This window comes from Dendropsophus ebraccatus, chromosome 3 (assembly GCF_027789765.1).
Source record: "Dendropsophus ebraccatus isolate aDenEbr1 chromosome 3, aDenEbr1.pat, whole genome shotgun sequence".
Taxonomy (NCBI): domain Eukaryota; kingdom Metazoa; phylum Chordata; class Amphibia; order Anura; family Hylidae; genus Dendropsophus; species Dendropsophus ebraccatus.
The window spans coordinates 165,180,068-165,195,994 of record NC_091456.1 but is presented as its reverse complement, the minus strand read 5'-3'; the positions used below and the strand labels follow the sequence as shown (position 1 = coordinate 165,195,994).

At 41.8% G+C, this 15,927-nt stretch overlaps 1 protein-coding gene across 1 annotated transcript in view; it reads right to left on the bottom strand.

The window, feature by feature from the left end:
* Positions 1 to 15,927, bottom strand: part of HCN1 (hyperpolarization activated cyclic nucleotide gated potassium channel 1) — a 257,247-nt gene that overhangs the window by 193,322 nt on the left and 47,998 nt on the right. The window contains exon 2 of the mRNA XM_069964733.1: positions 900 to 1,323. Within this exon, the coding sequence (XP_069820834.1) occupies positions 900 to 1,323 (424 nt within the window). The remainder of the gene's footprint in view (positions 1 to 899; positions 1,324 to 15,927) is intronic.

Here is a 15,927-nt window from a genome sequence, read left to right as displayed (position 1 = left end):
ACGCTCATCTCTAATGATAAACATAAACTTTGAAGTCAGTACGAACCCACCCTCACACAAGTTGATTATCTATCAGGCTAATACCGCAACGCCCCCCTTGTACTTGCCCAGCGGTCAGCCAATTTTGACTTGTTTAAAAATCATTGTTTATTCACTTTACATCTCTCCATGGAATAGAGGATGTGTAGCCAATAGCTTATCAATGCTTAGGGCAGAACAAATGATCTAGCATTCGTTTGGGCAAGCCTGGGCTCAGGATCATTGCCATGTAATAGGCTCCATAAACAAACACCAATCCTGGAGATCAGCACTTGTTTACAGCACTTGTTTAACTATGAAGAGGCAAAGATGCCACTGCAGAGGAGAGGGAGAGTTTATGGTTTTCATGGCCAAAAGGAAAAGAAAACACCCACTGGATGAAGCAACATGAAATATAATATAAACATAAAACCCAAACAATTCTTTGAAAAGTAAAAATAGTCTAAAACATTTGCAAAAGCTGAACCTTTCCCTTTAAGTCATACCATACTGGCTTGATACATTTTACATAAAAAGTTTTACTTTCACTTTAAAGCAAATGTATCATTAGGTACATTCCCTTTAAGTGCTTAACGGCGCCAGGGCTGGGAAGCTGATGCCGCGGTCCTTTCTTTGAACCGCGGCTTGGTTCCTGTGCTTCTTCCCGGGCTGGTGCTCAGTAATAGAACAGGACCCTGCCAGGGGACCGAGCCGCGGTTAAAAAAAAAACAATATATAAACAATATTAAAAATAAATATAATATAAAATACAATATAAACGTTACAAAATCAAAACTTAAAGAAAAGTATATAAAAAAAACCGATAGAGTAAAAAACTTTGCACACAGATAATAAGGAAACATTTCCTTGGCAGGTCTTACCTCTTCCCATTGATGAATGTATCTAATTAATCTTGAAAGTCGTAGCAGGCGCAATAAACTGAGAATTTTTGTAAATCTCACAATGCGTAGTGCTCGGGCAGTCTTATAAACCTCGGAATCCATGCCTTTCTCAACAATGAGAAAGATATAATCCACGGGAATAGAAGAGATGAAGTCAACAACAAACCAACTCTTTAAATAGCTCATCTTTATGACTTTGGGATCTAGTATTATTTCGGAATTGTCTTCAATGACAATACCAGTTCTAAAATTCATGAACAAGTCAAATAAAAAAACGGTGTCGGATGCGACGTTGAATATAATCCACGGCGTTGTCGTCTGTTCTGTAAAGAAGGTTATCCCGACTGGAATAATGACAAGATTCCCCACCATCATAATCAGCATTATTAGGTCCCAGTAAAACCTGCAAAAAAAAAAAAAAAACTAAATAATTAGAAGGCAGAGATTACATCATGTACTTCCGCATTTAATTTGCATGATAATAACAAAAGCAAGTACTGTATTCTGCGAGAATGCATTATAATGAGTCATTCTCCATAGCAATCAAACTCTGAAAGCATAGTCTTCCACATTTACATAGAGTCTTTGTGAATGCAGCAAATTAGTGGATATTGATTCAGCTCCGTCTCATTAAAGTACACAAGGAATACCGTAATAATAGCGTGTGTATATACGCCTTCTTGGGCACATTCGCTCTTTATTTCCTTATGAATTACACATGGAGTGCAGTCAGTGCATTGATTCATGGCCTCTCAAATGAATACGGAGTGACTTGCTTTTAGGATATTACAGTAGGGATCACTGATCCTTATGGTCATCTTTCTGGTCAATCAATTTCCATGAAAGCACGGGAATGAGACCAGGACACTGCCATTGATCAATGCCATATTAATGTTTAATAATGTTTATATTCTTCTGTAACACGCTTTATAGGATTGTCTTTGTACACGTGGCAATGGCTCCTTAACATAGGAATGTGGAGTAGAAGGACAAGTAGACTAGACAGGGGTTGTGCTCAGTGTAGCTAGGGGTGTGCATTGGATCAGCTCGTAGTAGACGAGTGTTTAGGGGCAACTTTTCCTGTGAGAGTCCAGAGACAGTTTGTCCGATGTGCACACCAACAGTCGTTATGCCTTAAAGGGGTACTCCATCGAAAAGCTTTTTCCCAGTAATTGAAACACATTACAAAGTTATATAACTGTGTAATTAATATGCTTCAGTCACCTATCTGCTCCCTTCCCTACCCCCCCCCCCTTAACCCCCCACCAGGAAGTGAAGTAAACTCATTCTTACCTAATGGCTGCCTTGTTAAGCAAGCCTCTCTTTGTCAGATGACTCAAGTTGCTCAGCTCTGATTGGCTGAACAAGATGTAAGCCATCTAACAGTTTTACAGAGTCAGTTAGACATGACAGGAGACAAAGTGCATCATGGGAAAGCCCAAACCAGGAAGTAAAGAAAAAAAGAAGACACCAACTGGAGCTTCAGGGACCTGCAAACAGAAGGAAATTCAAACGGAGACAGACTCCGGAGGGATGGCAAGTGGGAAAACTATGTTTGTGATTGATTGTTTTTTATCAGTGCCGGACTAGCCCTTAAAGGCCCTATTACACATAGTGATTATTGTCCAAAGATTTGCTATAACAATCGTTCGCTAGCCATAACTAGTGTTTTTGTAGTGAACGCTTCCGAGGTTATTACATTCACAGATTACTGTTGTGAACAATCGTTATTTACACCGATATATGGTCGTTAATCGTTCCTCAGGACGACCTGCACAACATGTTTTATCGGCGGACAACTTATTACACAAACAAATATACGAACAATCTGCAGACTACCAACGATAATTTTTCAACATGTTGAAAGACAAAAATGAATTATCTTTTCATTCGTCGTTTGATAGTTGGGTGTTATTACACGGACAGATAATCGTTCGTTTCGATCGCTTTAGCAAATTTTTAAACAATAATCGTTCCATGTATTAGGGGCTTTAGATGGAGTTCAACCTAGCTGACATCTGCTGTGGGAAACCATCAGCCACTATTGTATTACAGAGCTACCAGCCTGGCAAATGTAGTGGCAGTGGTGCATACAATACTGTGTGTACTGCTGATTACTGTACACTACTTGTACTTTCACCAGGCCAGATGCAAGAATAGAAGTGATTGAGCAGTGATGCATACAGTACTGTGTGCACTGTCGATCACTGTACAGCTCATTTATTTTCACCAGGCCAGGTACAAGAAAAGTAATTGAGCAGTAATGAATACAGTATGCATTGATGATCACTGCACAGTTCATGTACTTTCACAAGGCTGGGTACAGGAATAGTAGCGATTGAGCAGTGATGCATACAGTACAATGTGCATTGATGATCACTGTACAATACATGTATTTTCACCAGGCTGAATGCAAGACTAGTACTAGTAGTGATTGAGCAGTGGTGCATACAGTACTGTGTGCGCTGCCTATTACTGTACAGTACATGTATTTTCACCAGGCCCGGAACAAAAATAGTAGTGGTTGAGCAGTGATGCACAGTGCATGTACTTTCACCATGCCAGGTAGAAGACTAGTAGTGATTGAGCAATGATGCATACAGTACTGTGTGAATCACTGGTCACTTAACAGCTGAATATCATACTGCCACACTACAGATGGGCAATCTATAGACAGTAGACTATTGTTGGCACTGACCGAGTATGTGATGTGTACGGTGGCCGCCTGACTCTCCTCTTTACAAATGATCTCTGGGGAGAGAGAGATTGCAAAGTTGGATCTCAAGGAGTCTGGCAGCAGCTTACCCCATTCATTCCACTGAACACACATGCATGCGCAGGGTGAGAGAAAAAGCTTTCTGCTGAATGAGCATCCAGCTGACAGCTATCTAGTATATATGGGCAGCTTAACAATGCTATAAAGTAATCACAACAATGGCAACATTTTATGATGTTGAATAAAAATATCATCACCTTTCATAGACGCAAGCAAAGAAAATACAACAAAGCGAGCAAATATCTCATGTGAACCGGCCAAAACAATCACAAAGGTCTTAAAACATTTAATACCTTTACAATGAAATTTATTGTGTCTATAAATACATAAATGGATGATGCTCTTAAGTCGGGTACCTGCTGATTATTGCTCGGTATTCAGTTCTGCAGCTTATATGTCCATTGCATTAATTGTGATTTAACACAGGACTTAAAGGGATACTCCAGAGAAAAACTATTGTTTTCAAATCAATTACTTCTATTTAAAAATCAGAAAAAAAGCATTCTCCGTAGAAATGACTGCAATCATATCTGCTACATGTGTATAATGTAGCTCTTTATAAACTAATGTATAACTTAATATAGTACAACATAAAAACCTGTGATTGGATGATTATTAGCTATTATAAGGCCTATTTTTATGAATAGTCTAACCCCAGGTTCAGGGATGGGTGGTAAAGCAATATATTGCTTGTGGTGACATCACAGAGCGGCACGTGGAGTGCCTATATGTTCTGATGTTAAACCATATTCCAGTCAATGAACCACTGTCTGGAGGGCCCTTAGTGGTTTCGGCAGGGTGCTCACCGATGGCATGTGGCACCCCTTCTTAGTTTATAACTACGGATGAGCAAAGCGAATCAAAATTTGCAGCAAATTGGGCCCTCAATTCGCTTCGTTCTGCAAAACGAGTTCCCACTAATTTGTTATAAAATTTGCAAAAAACAAAGTGGCACCTGCACATGCTGTCTGGAGCTTCACTGGGTGGGAGAAAGGGATTAACCGTAATCCCTAGCATCTGTCCAATCAACTGCAGGCCCCTCTGTGATATCAGCTCCTCCCCCTCTATATAAGGAAGTTCGGTAACGGAGGCGGCCAGTCGGCAGGGTGTGGATTAGAGAGCAGGATGGCAGCAGGCAGTTACAGCAGAGCAGGGAGAGACTAACAGAGAGATATAGGGACAGAGAGGAGAGGAATGGTGGAAATCGGATGACTGGCTGATTGACTTTTTTTAAATTGTGATTTTCCGATTTTTGACACTTTTTGACAATAACATGCTTTAACAAATTCACCCTTCTGTAACAGTCCCAGTATTGTAACTACTATAGTTTGGCTTTTTCATGAAATTTGTTAAGATTCATTTCACAAATATTAACAAATTTGACCCAAAATTTGCAAAGCTTGTGAAATGAGCCAGCCCCAAGTTTATTTTTGCCAAAGAAATGGGGCTAAGGAAGTGAAGGGGTTAACCTCCTTCACTTTCTGGGTGTTATGGCACCACACAGTCCTGGGGTGGCAGTCCAGGCCCAAGTCTTCCTACAGTAGCCACTCCCAGGCCTTTTATAGCCCAGAATCTCCCATCAGCCTCCCATTCTTCACAGACCCAGTGGTGCAGTCGCTTTTCCACTCCCCTTCCCTTTTGTTCAGATTGTTATGCTCTGTATGTGTTTTTCTGTTATCTACCAAGTCACAGCTGCCGGAGTAATACCTGCAAAGCAGGCGAGGGGTTTGTAAGGTGAACTTGTGCGGCAAGTGGCATAACGCATACAACCCCTCTCCAGGTTTCTACACTACGTGCCCGTCATGGTCATAACTCCAGAGTCTGGCTTTACATTTTTACTAATAAAACCTTTGGCTGTTCACCCCCCAGCAAAAGATAGCTATTTGTTTTAGAGTGATTTGTGGTGGAGGGTGGGACAAGAAATACATTTTATGTTGTTGGGGCCTATATGCAGTCCAGGATCTATTCATATGGCGGCATAGTGTGCATTAGGCCTTAGGTTCCCAGGGATAAACTAGGCCTTTACCCACTGCACCTGCCCATTCTCATTTATTCATAGGGAAACCATTCCACAATGTAATATATGATAAAAGCATATATGTTAATGCATCGCACACGTGAAAACAACGTCTGCCCTGACCTGTTATATCCCATCACAGGAACAAATGTGCAAAAACTAAAGGAAAAAAAACGATGAGACAAACGATGATAAATTAGGCGTGAGGAAATCCGACAGCTTGTAACCTAGCAACGTGGTTTATTCACATGGATGACACTTCCATACATGTCCTCCTGTATATTTAGCCAGATCTGCTGAGTGGTTCTGAAAATAATAAAAAAGCAATGTGTAATCTATGATTGAGTGTATAGAATAGTCAAAGCCACAGAGAAATACTCTGCCAACAGCAGCCAAATATTATGTACAAACATCACTATAGGGGGTATAACATTCACCAGCCAAAACATATGGGTGCTTAGGTAACACAGTGCAGTGTTATTGTATGTTACATGTCATATCATTCCATATTGCAATAGATGTTCTTGCCGTTTTAGTATGCAAAGTTATTGCGCTCAATCTGCTATTCCCACTGTAAGTACAGATCATAAATTATAACCATAGTCGGCCATTTTTGAAGCGATTCCGAGCTATCTTTGGTTACCGATAGACAAAACTTCCCATCTTCTTTCCTCCATTATTTATGTTCTACTCCCATAGTCAAAGTCATGCCCATGCCCATATAGTCAGGGGGCAATGTTCCTAGATTTACTGACGCTGAGAAACCTGTGATGGTGTCTCTGTGGTGTTTTGGATGACCTCTCTGAGGTCAACCATCATTCTCTTGCATGTCTATAGTCAGGCCCTCAAAGATAAAGGGGAATACCCTTCCCTCTGGAGGAAAAAAAATGCTTTGTCTTTAGTGGCGGAAAAACTTCTTTACCAGGAAAGCTGTAAACAGGTTGTTAAAATTTATTCAGGGCACTGAGCGAAAGGGATCTGCAAAATGATTTCAGCTGCAACCAGATTATTAAGATGCACTTCCTTAGGTGAGTAGTTGAGGCCATAACCAATACGGGATGACGATTGTTATATTTCAATAGATCAGACAATTACGCACGCTACGTGCAATCATTAGATTGCATACACTGATCACTGCTATGCCAAAGGCATAGTATTGATCAGTGTAATAGGTGCTCTGCTCATTGAGAATGCTTAAGAGTCCCGATCAGATCGCGCAGAGGAAGGTAAGAGACTTCCGGCGATCCGTGAAAGCGATCAGGACCCCCACAGTCACACTGCGGGGGTCCCGATTGGTAAGTGGCAGGGCTGCTCCTGTCACTTCCACTTAAATGTCATGATCGCGTCTTGATCGTGGCGTTTCAGGGGTTAATGACAGGCTGCAGGGCGATCAGTGCAACCTGTTATTAACGGTGAGGGCCCGGCTGCTGACTGTAGCTGGCTCCCACCTGCTATGAAGCACGCTCCACTCCAGAGCGCTCTTCATAGCCCCTTAGAGACCCATGACGTACAGTTCCGTCCATGGTCGTCTGGTGACAGACCTCCATAACGTAACTATATGTCCAGGATCGTCTAGGGGTTAAGTTGGCTCAGCTTTAATGCAATAGGCATTAAGGGGTTGTCAGTGGCTTATAGTCCCTGCTCATCATCACTTCCTCCTGGTTCCTGTGATGCGTCATCCCTGCATTGCTCCAATCACTGGCTGCAGTGGTGTCCTGCCCAAGTTAGTGATTGGCTGAGCGGGCAGGTCTTGGTTGCCACTGAAACCAGGAAGCAGCAGCGACAAGAGTGGACTGGGAGCCATCAGAATAGCAGTTTACAAGGGGACTGGGGGAGGTGAGTATAACTTTTTTATTTTTTTCATACCACCCTCATCCTTTTCTTTTATCCCTAAAAAACAAAAAAAAAAGTTCACAAGGTGCAAAAGACTATGGGGAACATTTTTGTAGACCATAATCCAGGTCAGTATATGTCTAAACAATTAAGACAGACAATCCAGGTCAGTATATGTCTAAACAATTAAAACAGTCATATTGGCTTCTAAAATTTGAGTGGCAGCTAATGGCAGGTACTATATGTAATAACCAGCACTCTTTGGGAAAGAACTTGTTTTGTCTGGGAATTGATATGCATTCCAGTTTAATAATATTCTTTCTTGTCATATTCTGCAGCTTTAGTTGATTGCTCATTGTTACCATTCTCTTAATCAGGAACAAACATTACCATAGTCATTCAAGACAACTGCTATTTCTGTGCTAATAATTCAACCATAAGCGAGAATAGCGAGAGTGGAGATGGTTTGGCTCAGTGATGTGGTTACGTTTTCTGATACTGTACCCAGAACAGAAAACATCCGGACAGTATTATTACATAGCGGCAATTAAATTAATCAATAGATCGCTGCAAAAAAAAAAAAAAAATCCAAAAAGACAAGAGACGCGGAGACTGGTATAGACTCATTGAATGGGGACTGCGAGCCGCTGATTGAAGAGATCATCTTGTGAGAAATTCATTTTCAGTTGAGTAACCATGACATCTCTAGTAATTAAAATGCTTTCAATGGAAAACCGAGCTCCAATTATCATTGCTCGAGAAGTTTTCTTTGCACGGAGCGTGATTTCAGCCATCTTCAAAAGGAGGGAAGAAAAAAAAAACTGATTGCATCCCCCTGTTTAGCATGCGTCGGCTGCTGCAGAATGCACACTTGAAATGCAATAAATTATGCAAAGGAAGGGTGCCATTCGGAGAAAAAGAATTCCGAATCATGTGTAGATTTTCAATACGCTCCAAGGAAAACAGGTCATCCCCAAGCTAGACATATGCGCTGTACAGTATAAGACTCCGAAATCATAATTACGGCTTTGTGATACCACATTTTTTATTCATTCCTTCGGCAAAAGCCGGTTCCTTCGTAGTAGTTGTTTCAACATGCCGTAGTGTGGTATTATAATTACAATGTAAATTATAAGGACTTGCTGGATAGATAGAATGGATCTACTGTACAAGATGTTGTTAGAATTCTTCTATCACATAATGGACCAACTCTGTTGTACCAGATCAATTCCAACTTGGTAACCCAAAGAATGAAACTAAAATATTTAAAACTAATGGGTCTTTAGGCTATGGCCTGACATGGCCTTCATCTTGAAAGCCGACATATTATATTATAATGGGAAGGTGGTCATATAGCATCTGAAAGAAGACCAGAATTGCCTCAGAAATCGATTGCCGCCAACAGATTTGCAATATCTCTTGTTGTTAAATAGTTATCAACAAAACTGTTCCCTGTGATACACAACTATTTGATGTGCTGTCCATAGTGATGAACACAGAGTTCAGAGAGTGAACCTGCATAGAAATTTTCTGGGGGACATTTATCAAGACTGGCAAACTTGTACATCAGTCTTAAATTAAGCACTACAACCCTTTTCACCAGCTGTCTTTACTAAGAGGGACACAGCTCCTAGCAAAGCTGGATGACCCTGTACTCTGTGTATATTTTTGCCTGGTTTATGCCCTGAAACCTCAATAAATCAGGCGTAGGAGGAGGTCATACCTCCTCCTCGCCTCGCTGCACCCCCTTCCCCGCCACGGTCATCAGGCAAGCGGGGTATGGCAGGCAGACGCCATGGAGAAGGGGTGAATCTGCTCTGTTTCCTTGATGTACGCCAGGGGCGCATGTTAGTAAATGTACCCCTATGTGTTGATAACCTTTGAACCACAAGAGAAATTGCACATCTGATTGCGGCTATCGATTTCTGAGAGACTTTAACTCCACAATTCTGACTTTACAACCTTGTCCATGTACTTCACCATGAGACTATGGAACTCTCTATATTCTTTACTGTAAGAGCAGTCAAACTATGGAACTCTCTATATTCTTTACTGTAAGAGCAGTCAGACTATGGAACTCTCTATATTCTTTACTGTAAGAGCAATAAGACTATAGAACTCTCTGCCACTGGATGTTGTCATGGCTGACTCACTAAATAAGTTCAAGGGAGCCTGGATGCTTTTCTCGATATTATACTACAAGTTATGGGCACTAGATTTCATGTGATAGGACAGTGATCCAGGGATTACTCTGATTGCCATATTGGAGTCAGGAAGGAATTTTTCGCGCTTTCATGGGGCAATAGGGTGTTTGCTTCTTCTGGATCAACACAGTAGGGTTATAGAATGAACTTGATGGACTCTTGCCTTTTTTACAACTTTATTATAACTATATAACGCTATGTAAAAACTACTCTCAGTACTATGGTCTCTTTTTGTCCCTTTTAATTTTCCTAAGGAAGGAGGGGAAAGACACAGAAAACGAAAATGGCTTTGTCCGAGATCTGGATTGAGAATATGAAGAAAACAGGCCAAGGAAGAAGGTTTTTTGTTTCCTCCGAGAGTTTTTCTTTCATTTTAATCAACAATTAGTTCAGACCCTCTAGCACTGTGTAAACCGAGTGAGAAAGTTGATTCTGCGACTAGACTGACTCAGAACTCTGCCATCTGCTTATCTTCTCTTACTCATCCAGTCACTTTGTTGACGACATTAATTAATTAGTTGGTCCTAATGTCATTGGGAAATGCCATTGCTTTTATACAGCGCTTCATTGTCAGAAATTTAGACATTTATGACATTACGCGGAGACGTACACAATGGAAAGCCAGCGTCATGTGAATGACATCTCACTCTTCTATAATGAAGACCTGTCACTCTCCGACCTCTGGGAAAGGCTTGCACCAGTACACACTGTACATTCAGCCTGTGGATGTGAGTAAGTCTAAAGGCAGAACCTTCTAATAATTATCTATAATAATATAGAGAATTCAGCATTATATTGAAACTAGCGCAAGACTATGAAAACTTTCCTGACGTCAAAAAATAGTTGCTGTACTTGGAATTACCATGGTAAGTCTGCCTATTTCATAACACTTAATATTCATTTATTAAAAAGAATCTATCATCTTTATATCATGTTCGGAGCAAAAGACATGAGCAAATAGCTAATAAGGAGATAAATATATAAATATACCTGTCTCCTGGTTCATATGTTTATTTTTAAAATTATTTTACATATTTTTATTTTTTTTTACTCTATGAAATGAATGCTGATGCGACAGGACGGAGGTAAGTATTTCTCCTCAGCTTGTCAGGGAAAGTGAGCCATGCTGCTGGGGTCCCGATCACTGACTTCATTAAATCACGATTGCTATAGAACATGGCGTTTAAGGAGTTAATGACAGGCAGCTGTGGATTGCTGCGGCCTGACATCACACCTGGCCAGGGTCGGTTCCAGGTTTTTGCGGGCCCTCGGGCAGTAGAGCCTTAGTGGGCTCCTCATCCATTCACTATGCACCCATCATCCACACACTATGCACAATCACTTGAGACACCACAAACAAACACAAACACACATTATTGAAACAGACACTGACTGACACTGGCTGACCGACTGACACTGACAAACTGACACAGACACGGACTGACTGACAGTGACACACTCAGACACTGACACACAGCACTTACAGCTCAGTACTCTCCCTCTTCCTCCCTGTCGGGCTGCTCTTCACACTGTAAGGTTGAGGCCTTCAGGTCATGTGATCAGGTCCTATATCCTTTTCTCTCTCTGTGCAGGTCCTCCTCCGTCTCTTGTGTCTTCTGATGTTCAGGCCCCTCACCCTGCACTACAGTGAGCGGACTGAACATTAAAACACTGTGTCCCACTCCCTCTCTGGGCCCTTAGAGGCGCTGTGGGCCCTGGCACTTGCCCGGGTATGCCCTGTGCTGATGCCAGCTCTGCACCTGGTTTAAGGGACAGTAATATGGGGGGGGGGGGGGGGAATACTCACATTGAAGCAGCCCTGCACAAATTAAACCCCCTGTACAGCTGGAACATATATACTGTATATATTCCTACTGCACAGGGCATTGGCAGTAAGAATGTCTATATGCAGATTGCTGAGAGAACAGGTAAAAGGTAATGTACATTAAAAGTCTCCATACTAAAATTTCAGTATGTATACATAGATGATAACATGGTGATCAGCAGTTTGGTGCGCCGGTGCACCGCTACTGCTGCCTACTGCGCTTGCCTCCTCATGGCTGGCTCTGCAGATTACATAAGTCCTTGCCTTCTCAAATCACTTGGTTGTTCTGTGTAAGAGTCACAAAGCACCATGAAAGGACTCTCAGAGGTATTTAGAAATACGTATGAATAGTATTGCTCTGATCAGCATTGCAGTGCCATAAAGGTCAGAATAGGGACTGGTGCTGCTACATTCACTTTAAGAAATAGTTAAAAGGTTTTTCCAAATTGAACTAATATAGTTAAACTTATAGGGATTGTGATTTTTTTTGAAAATGCATTCATTTAGCAAACTTTCCTCCATTCCCTAATACTGTATGTCCTTTCTTTCCCTCCCATAGTTGACAGCTGTTTGTCTAGATTACTGACCACTGATCTGGCTGGTGTCTAAAAGTATAACTATATCCCCCTTAAGTATCATACAGAGGGGGGCATTGCAGGGTTATTTATGATTTTTTATCATTTTGGCAGACATGTACTTTATGGAGGCTATTAAGCCATGGGTCTTCAAAGCTATAAACCTACTGGTTTTACTGGCTTTGATTTTAATAACAATTCCAACACTCTAGAAATTTACTATAATGGCATGTTACATTGTAAGTTCTATCTTGGGAAAACTCCTTTAAAAAGTGTATCTTTCAAACGTAGGTACAGAATATAGTCAATACAGCACTCAATGGGGGACATTTATGAAAACCCATGTACTCATACACCAGTCTTAAATTAGGCCCCGTCCTCAAATGGTCCACCGGAATCACTAAGAGGCGTTCAACCTGACCTGTGTAAATCATGGTAAATCACTCGCGGGAGGAAGCCACGTCTCCTCCCCGCCTTGCTGAGCCCCCAACCATTGGGCAAGTGGAGGAGATGACAGGTGTACGATAAGGGGAGGAGGCAAATATGTATCTTCTCCCTAGAGTACACCAGTCCCCCAATGTGTCCTTCTTTTGGCATTCGGCTGAGGATGCCAGTAAACTGAGGCAAACTAGTTACTAGACAATGCAATCAGACTGGCATGAGAGAGACTCTCCGCAGCAAACGGGTATCTAAGAGAAATCAAACTTTTCTATTCCTTATGTAAATTTTCATTACCAGCAAAGTAGTGTGTATGGACTCTGGCATAATATGTTCCATTAAATATACATAAGTCGGAATGTACTGTAAGTGACACAATCACTTTCCAAACAGGTCCATACTTCGGACAAGACCCGACAATTGCTTCTTATCTGTCAGTAAATGGTTTCTACATTTTATTTGATTCTAATGCTTATGTGATTAGTAACTTTATCCAAGTACTAAGTGCCTGAGGCAATGGCAGAGAGGAGCAGAGTGGATGTGGTGACTGCGAGCAGAGGTTTCTAGATTACTGTCTTCAGGCAGATAGGTTAGTTATTCAGTAGAAATGTTGAAGTAGTGCCAGGCCTGCAGGAGTTATCTTCAAAAACACATTTGTGTTGCTATTTTTGAAGAGTCGACTTAGGTTACGTATGCAGCTGAGCTTCCCTTCTCCAATATTTGCAAAGTGAACTTCTATAATGTCTCGACATTTTATAAAACTGCTAAGTATATTATTCACTCTTAGACATATGAGTTTTTACAAGGGTTTTTCTATTTATTCCTGTTGCGGAATATGCAAAATGTTTAACCTCATTAGAAATATACTTTTTTCCCCCCATGTCGCCATACAGTATACAAGCAAAGAGGTGATAGGTAAGGGTTAAGGTGTTGGCCATCCCGCAAGATGTAATGGTGCGAAAAGCTCCAAGTCAGTGTAGAGCGAACCTGCTGAGATGTTTGGATTCGGCAATGTTCACCCGTTCCGAGCCCGAATACTCTGCATTTCACTCCCGGAGGCTGGAAAAGTTGGATGTCACCCTAGGGCTGCCAGGAAAACTTGGATACAACCTATGGCCTATGATTAGGGTTGATCGTACAGCGGAAAAAGCTAGGTTAGATCAAACTCGAACCTAGCCGGATGTTCCGCATATGATTCCTGATGCCTTCCCGATCCGTGCAGAAGGAGGAGACATCCCGGGGACTGCCTGGAATTCTGGCATTCAGCCTACGTATTCCGGAATTCCAGGTGGTCCCCGGGATGTCTAAAGGCATCAGCAATTAAATGCGGAAGGTTCGGCTAGCTTTTTCCGCTGTTCAATCAAGCCTACCTATGACCCAGTTTAGGTCCTTGAGTGGCCCACCCAGAGCCCTGACCTGAACCCAATAGAACATCTCTGCAGAGACCTGAAAATAGTGTTCACCAAAGTCCCCATACAACCTGAGAGAGCCTGAGAGAAGAGAACAATGGCAGAAAATCCCCAAATCCTAATGTGCATCCTGGTAGCCAAGAAGACTGAAGGCTACAATTGCTGGAAAAGAGGCAACGATTTCTAACATTCTGTTTTTGCCATTTTGGGGTACTGAGTGCAGATAGAGGGTGGGAGGGGGATGGGTGCGGACACTGCAGTGTATGTAATTGCAGGACATAGATTTGAAATAGATTTTCTAGTAATAAAAATATTCTTCATGAAATAAAACACTTGATCATGATCAGTATGCAATGCTACGATCTATAGAAGCCAGAGGAATATCTCTAACCCAGAAACAAATTGGGATCTCTGCAACACACATTTACTTTAATGAGTTATAAAAATTGCCAAGGTATTAAGTTCATAAACATATACATGGATGACGTCAATGTAGAAGCCTCGGCCCCATCAATAATGTATCAATGAACTATTCAGAATATCCACGTGCCTGTATACATTAACCCAAACCCAACCTTCTCGGAGAAAGGGGATTACTCTTGTAGCAATTTATAACACTGCTATACAGTATATTTGCAGTAGAAGGCCCCGTTCACACAGAGCAAGAAGGGTGGAATTCTTTGGCGGACAATGACACTCTATGGGAAGCGCGCGCGTGGCTTCATTCTTCAGTGCCGAGAGATGCAGCATGCGTGCCTCCCATAGAGTGCCATTATGACACAGAGGCTGGCAGCAATCCATGGTGGACAATTCCATCGTTCTTGCTCTGTGTGAACAGGAAAATATTTACATTTAAAAAAATAAATAAATAGTCTTAAATATAGACTTCATCAATAGTTTGTTCAAAAAAGTCACCTGAATCCACTAATTTTGGTGCAACTGAACGTCTAATATGTATTGAGACCTTCTGACTCTCCACTGACAGATGATGTCGGGGAAGAGAACGATTGGGCACGTTGGATTTCAAATGCCCAATCTTTTGGGTCTCAGAGATATAAGCTGCCACCAGAGACCTCTGGCGGCACTTACCCTTTCTCTCTCCAATCAAAAACCATTATCAAGTTAGAGGGTTATTTCATAATACACAAAAACTTTACGGAACAAGGACAGGGGACAAGTAAGAGAACACAGCGGGGTCCAACCTCCACACCCAAACGATTTCCATATTGGCCCCTGGCTTCTTTATTTTGAATAGAGCCCTGGGTAAGGCACGTGGGCAGTGGCTCTTTTCATTCTCTATGGAACCGCTGGAGAGAACTCAGCTCTTTCTGGTGCAAAAATGAATAATATGGGGCAGAAAAGAATGAACAGAGCTGCAGGTCATGTGCGTTACCTGCAGCTCTATTCAAAACAAAGGAGCCGCAGTCTATTATTTGTCCCCTATCCAGGGATGGTCCGAACCTGGTTCGGACGGTGTTCGTACGAACCCGAACCATCCGCAATGATTACCGCTGTCTGCCCGCTCCGTGCAGAGGGCGGATCCAGCGGGAGGAACGCCTGGAAAACTGGGATACAGCCATAGCCATAGGCTGTATCCCAGTTTTCCAGGTGGTCCTCCCGCTGTATCTGCCCGCTGCATGGAGCGGGCAGACAGCGGGAATCAGATGTGATTGCACAGTACACTGTATTATACATTGTAGTGTTATGTGTCTGTTTTTTAAAAAAATATATATTTTTATTTTCTCTTTACTTCTTAGATGCCGTGTTTACTATTGAAGGCAGCATCTAAGTGGTTAAATAGCCAGGATATGAGTTTTGTCCATTCATGGCCCCTGTAGTAAATTATCCACTGTCACCCACTGGGTATGGAATAACATAGGGAAGAAAGAACATTTGCCAACTGGCTTTATTTTTGGTGTGTATGTGTTTT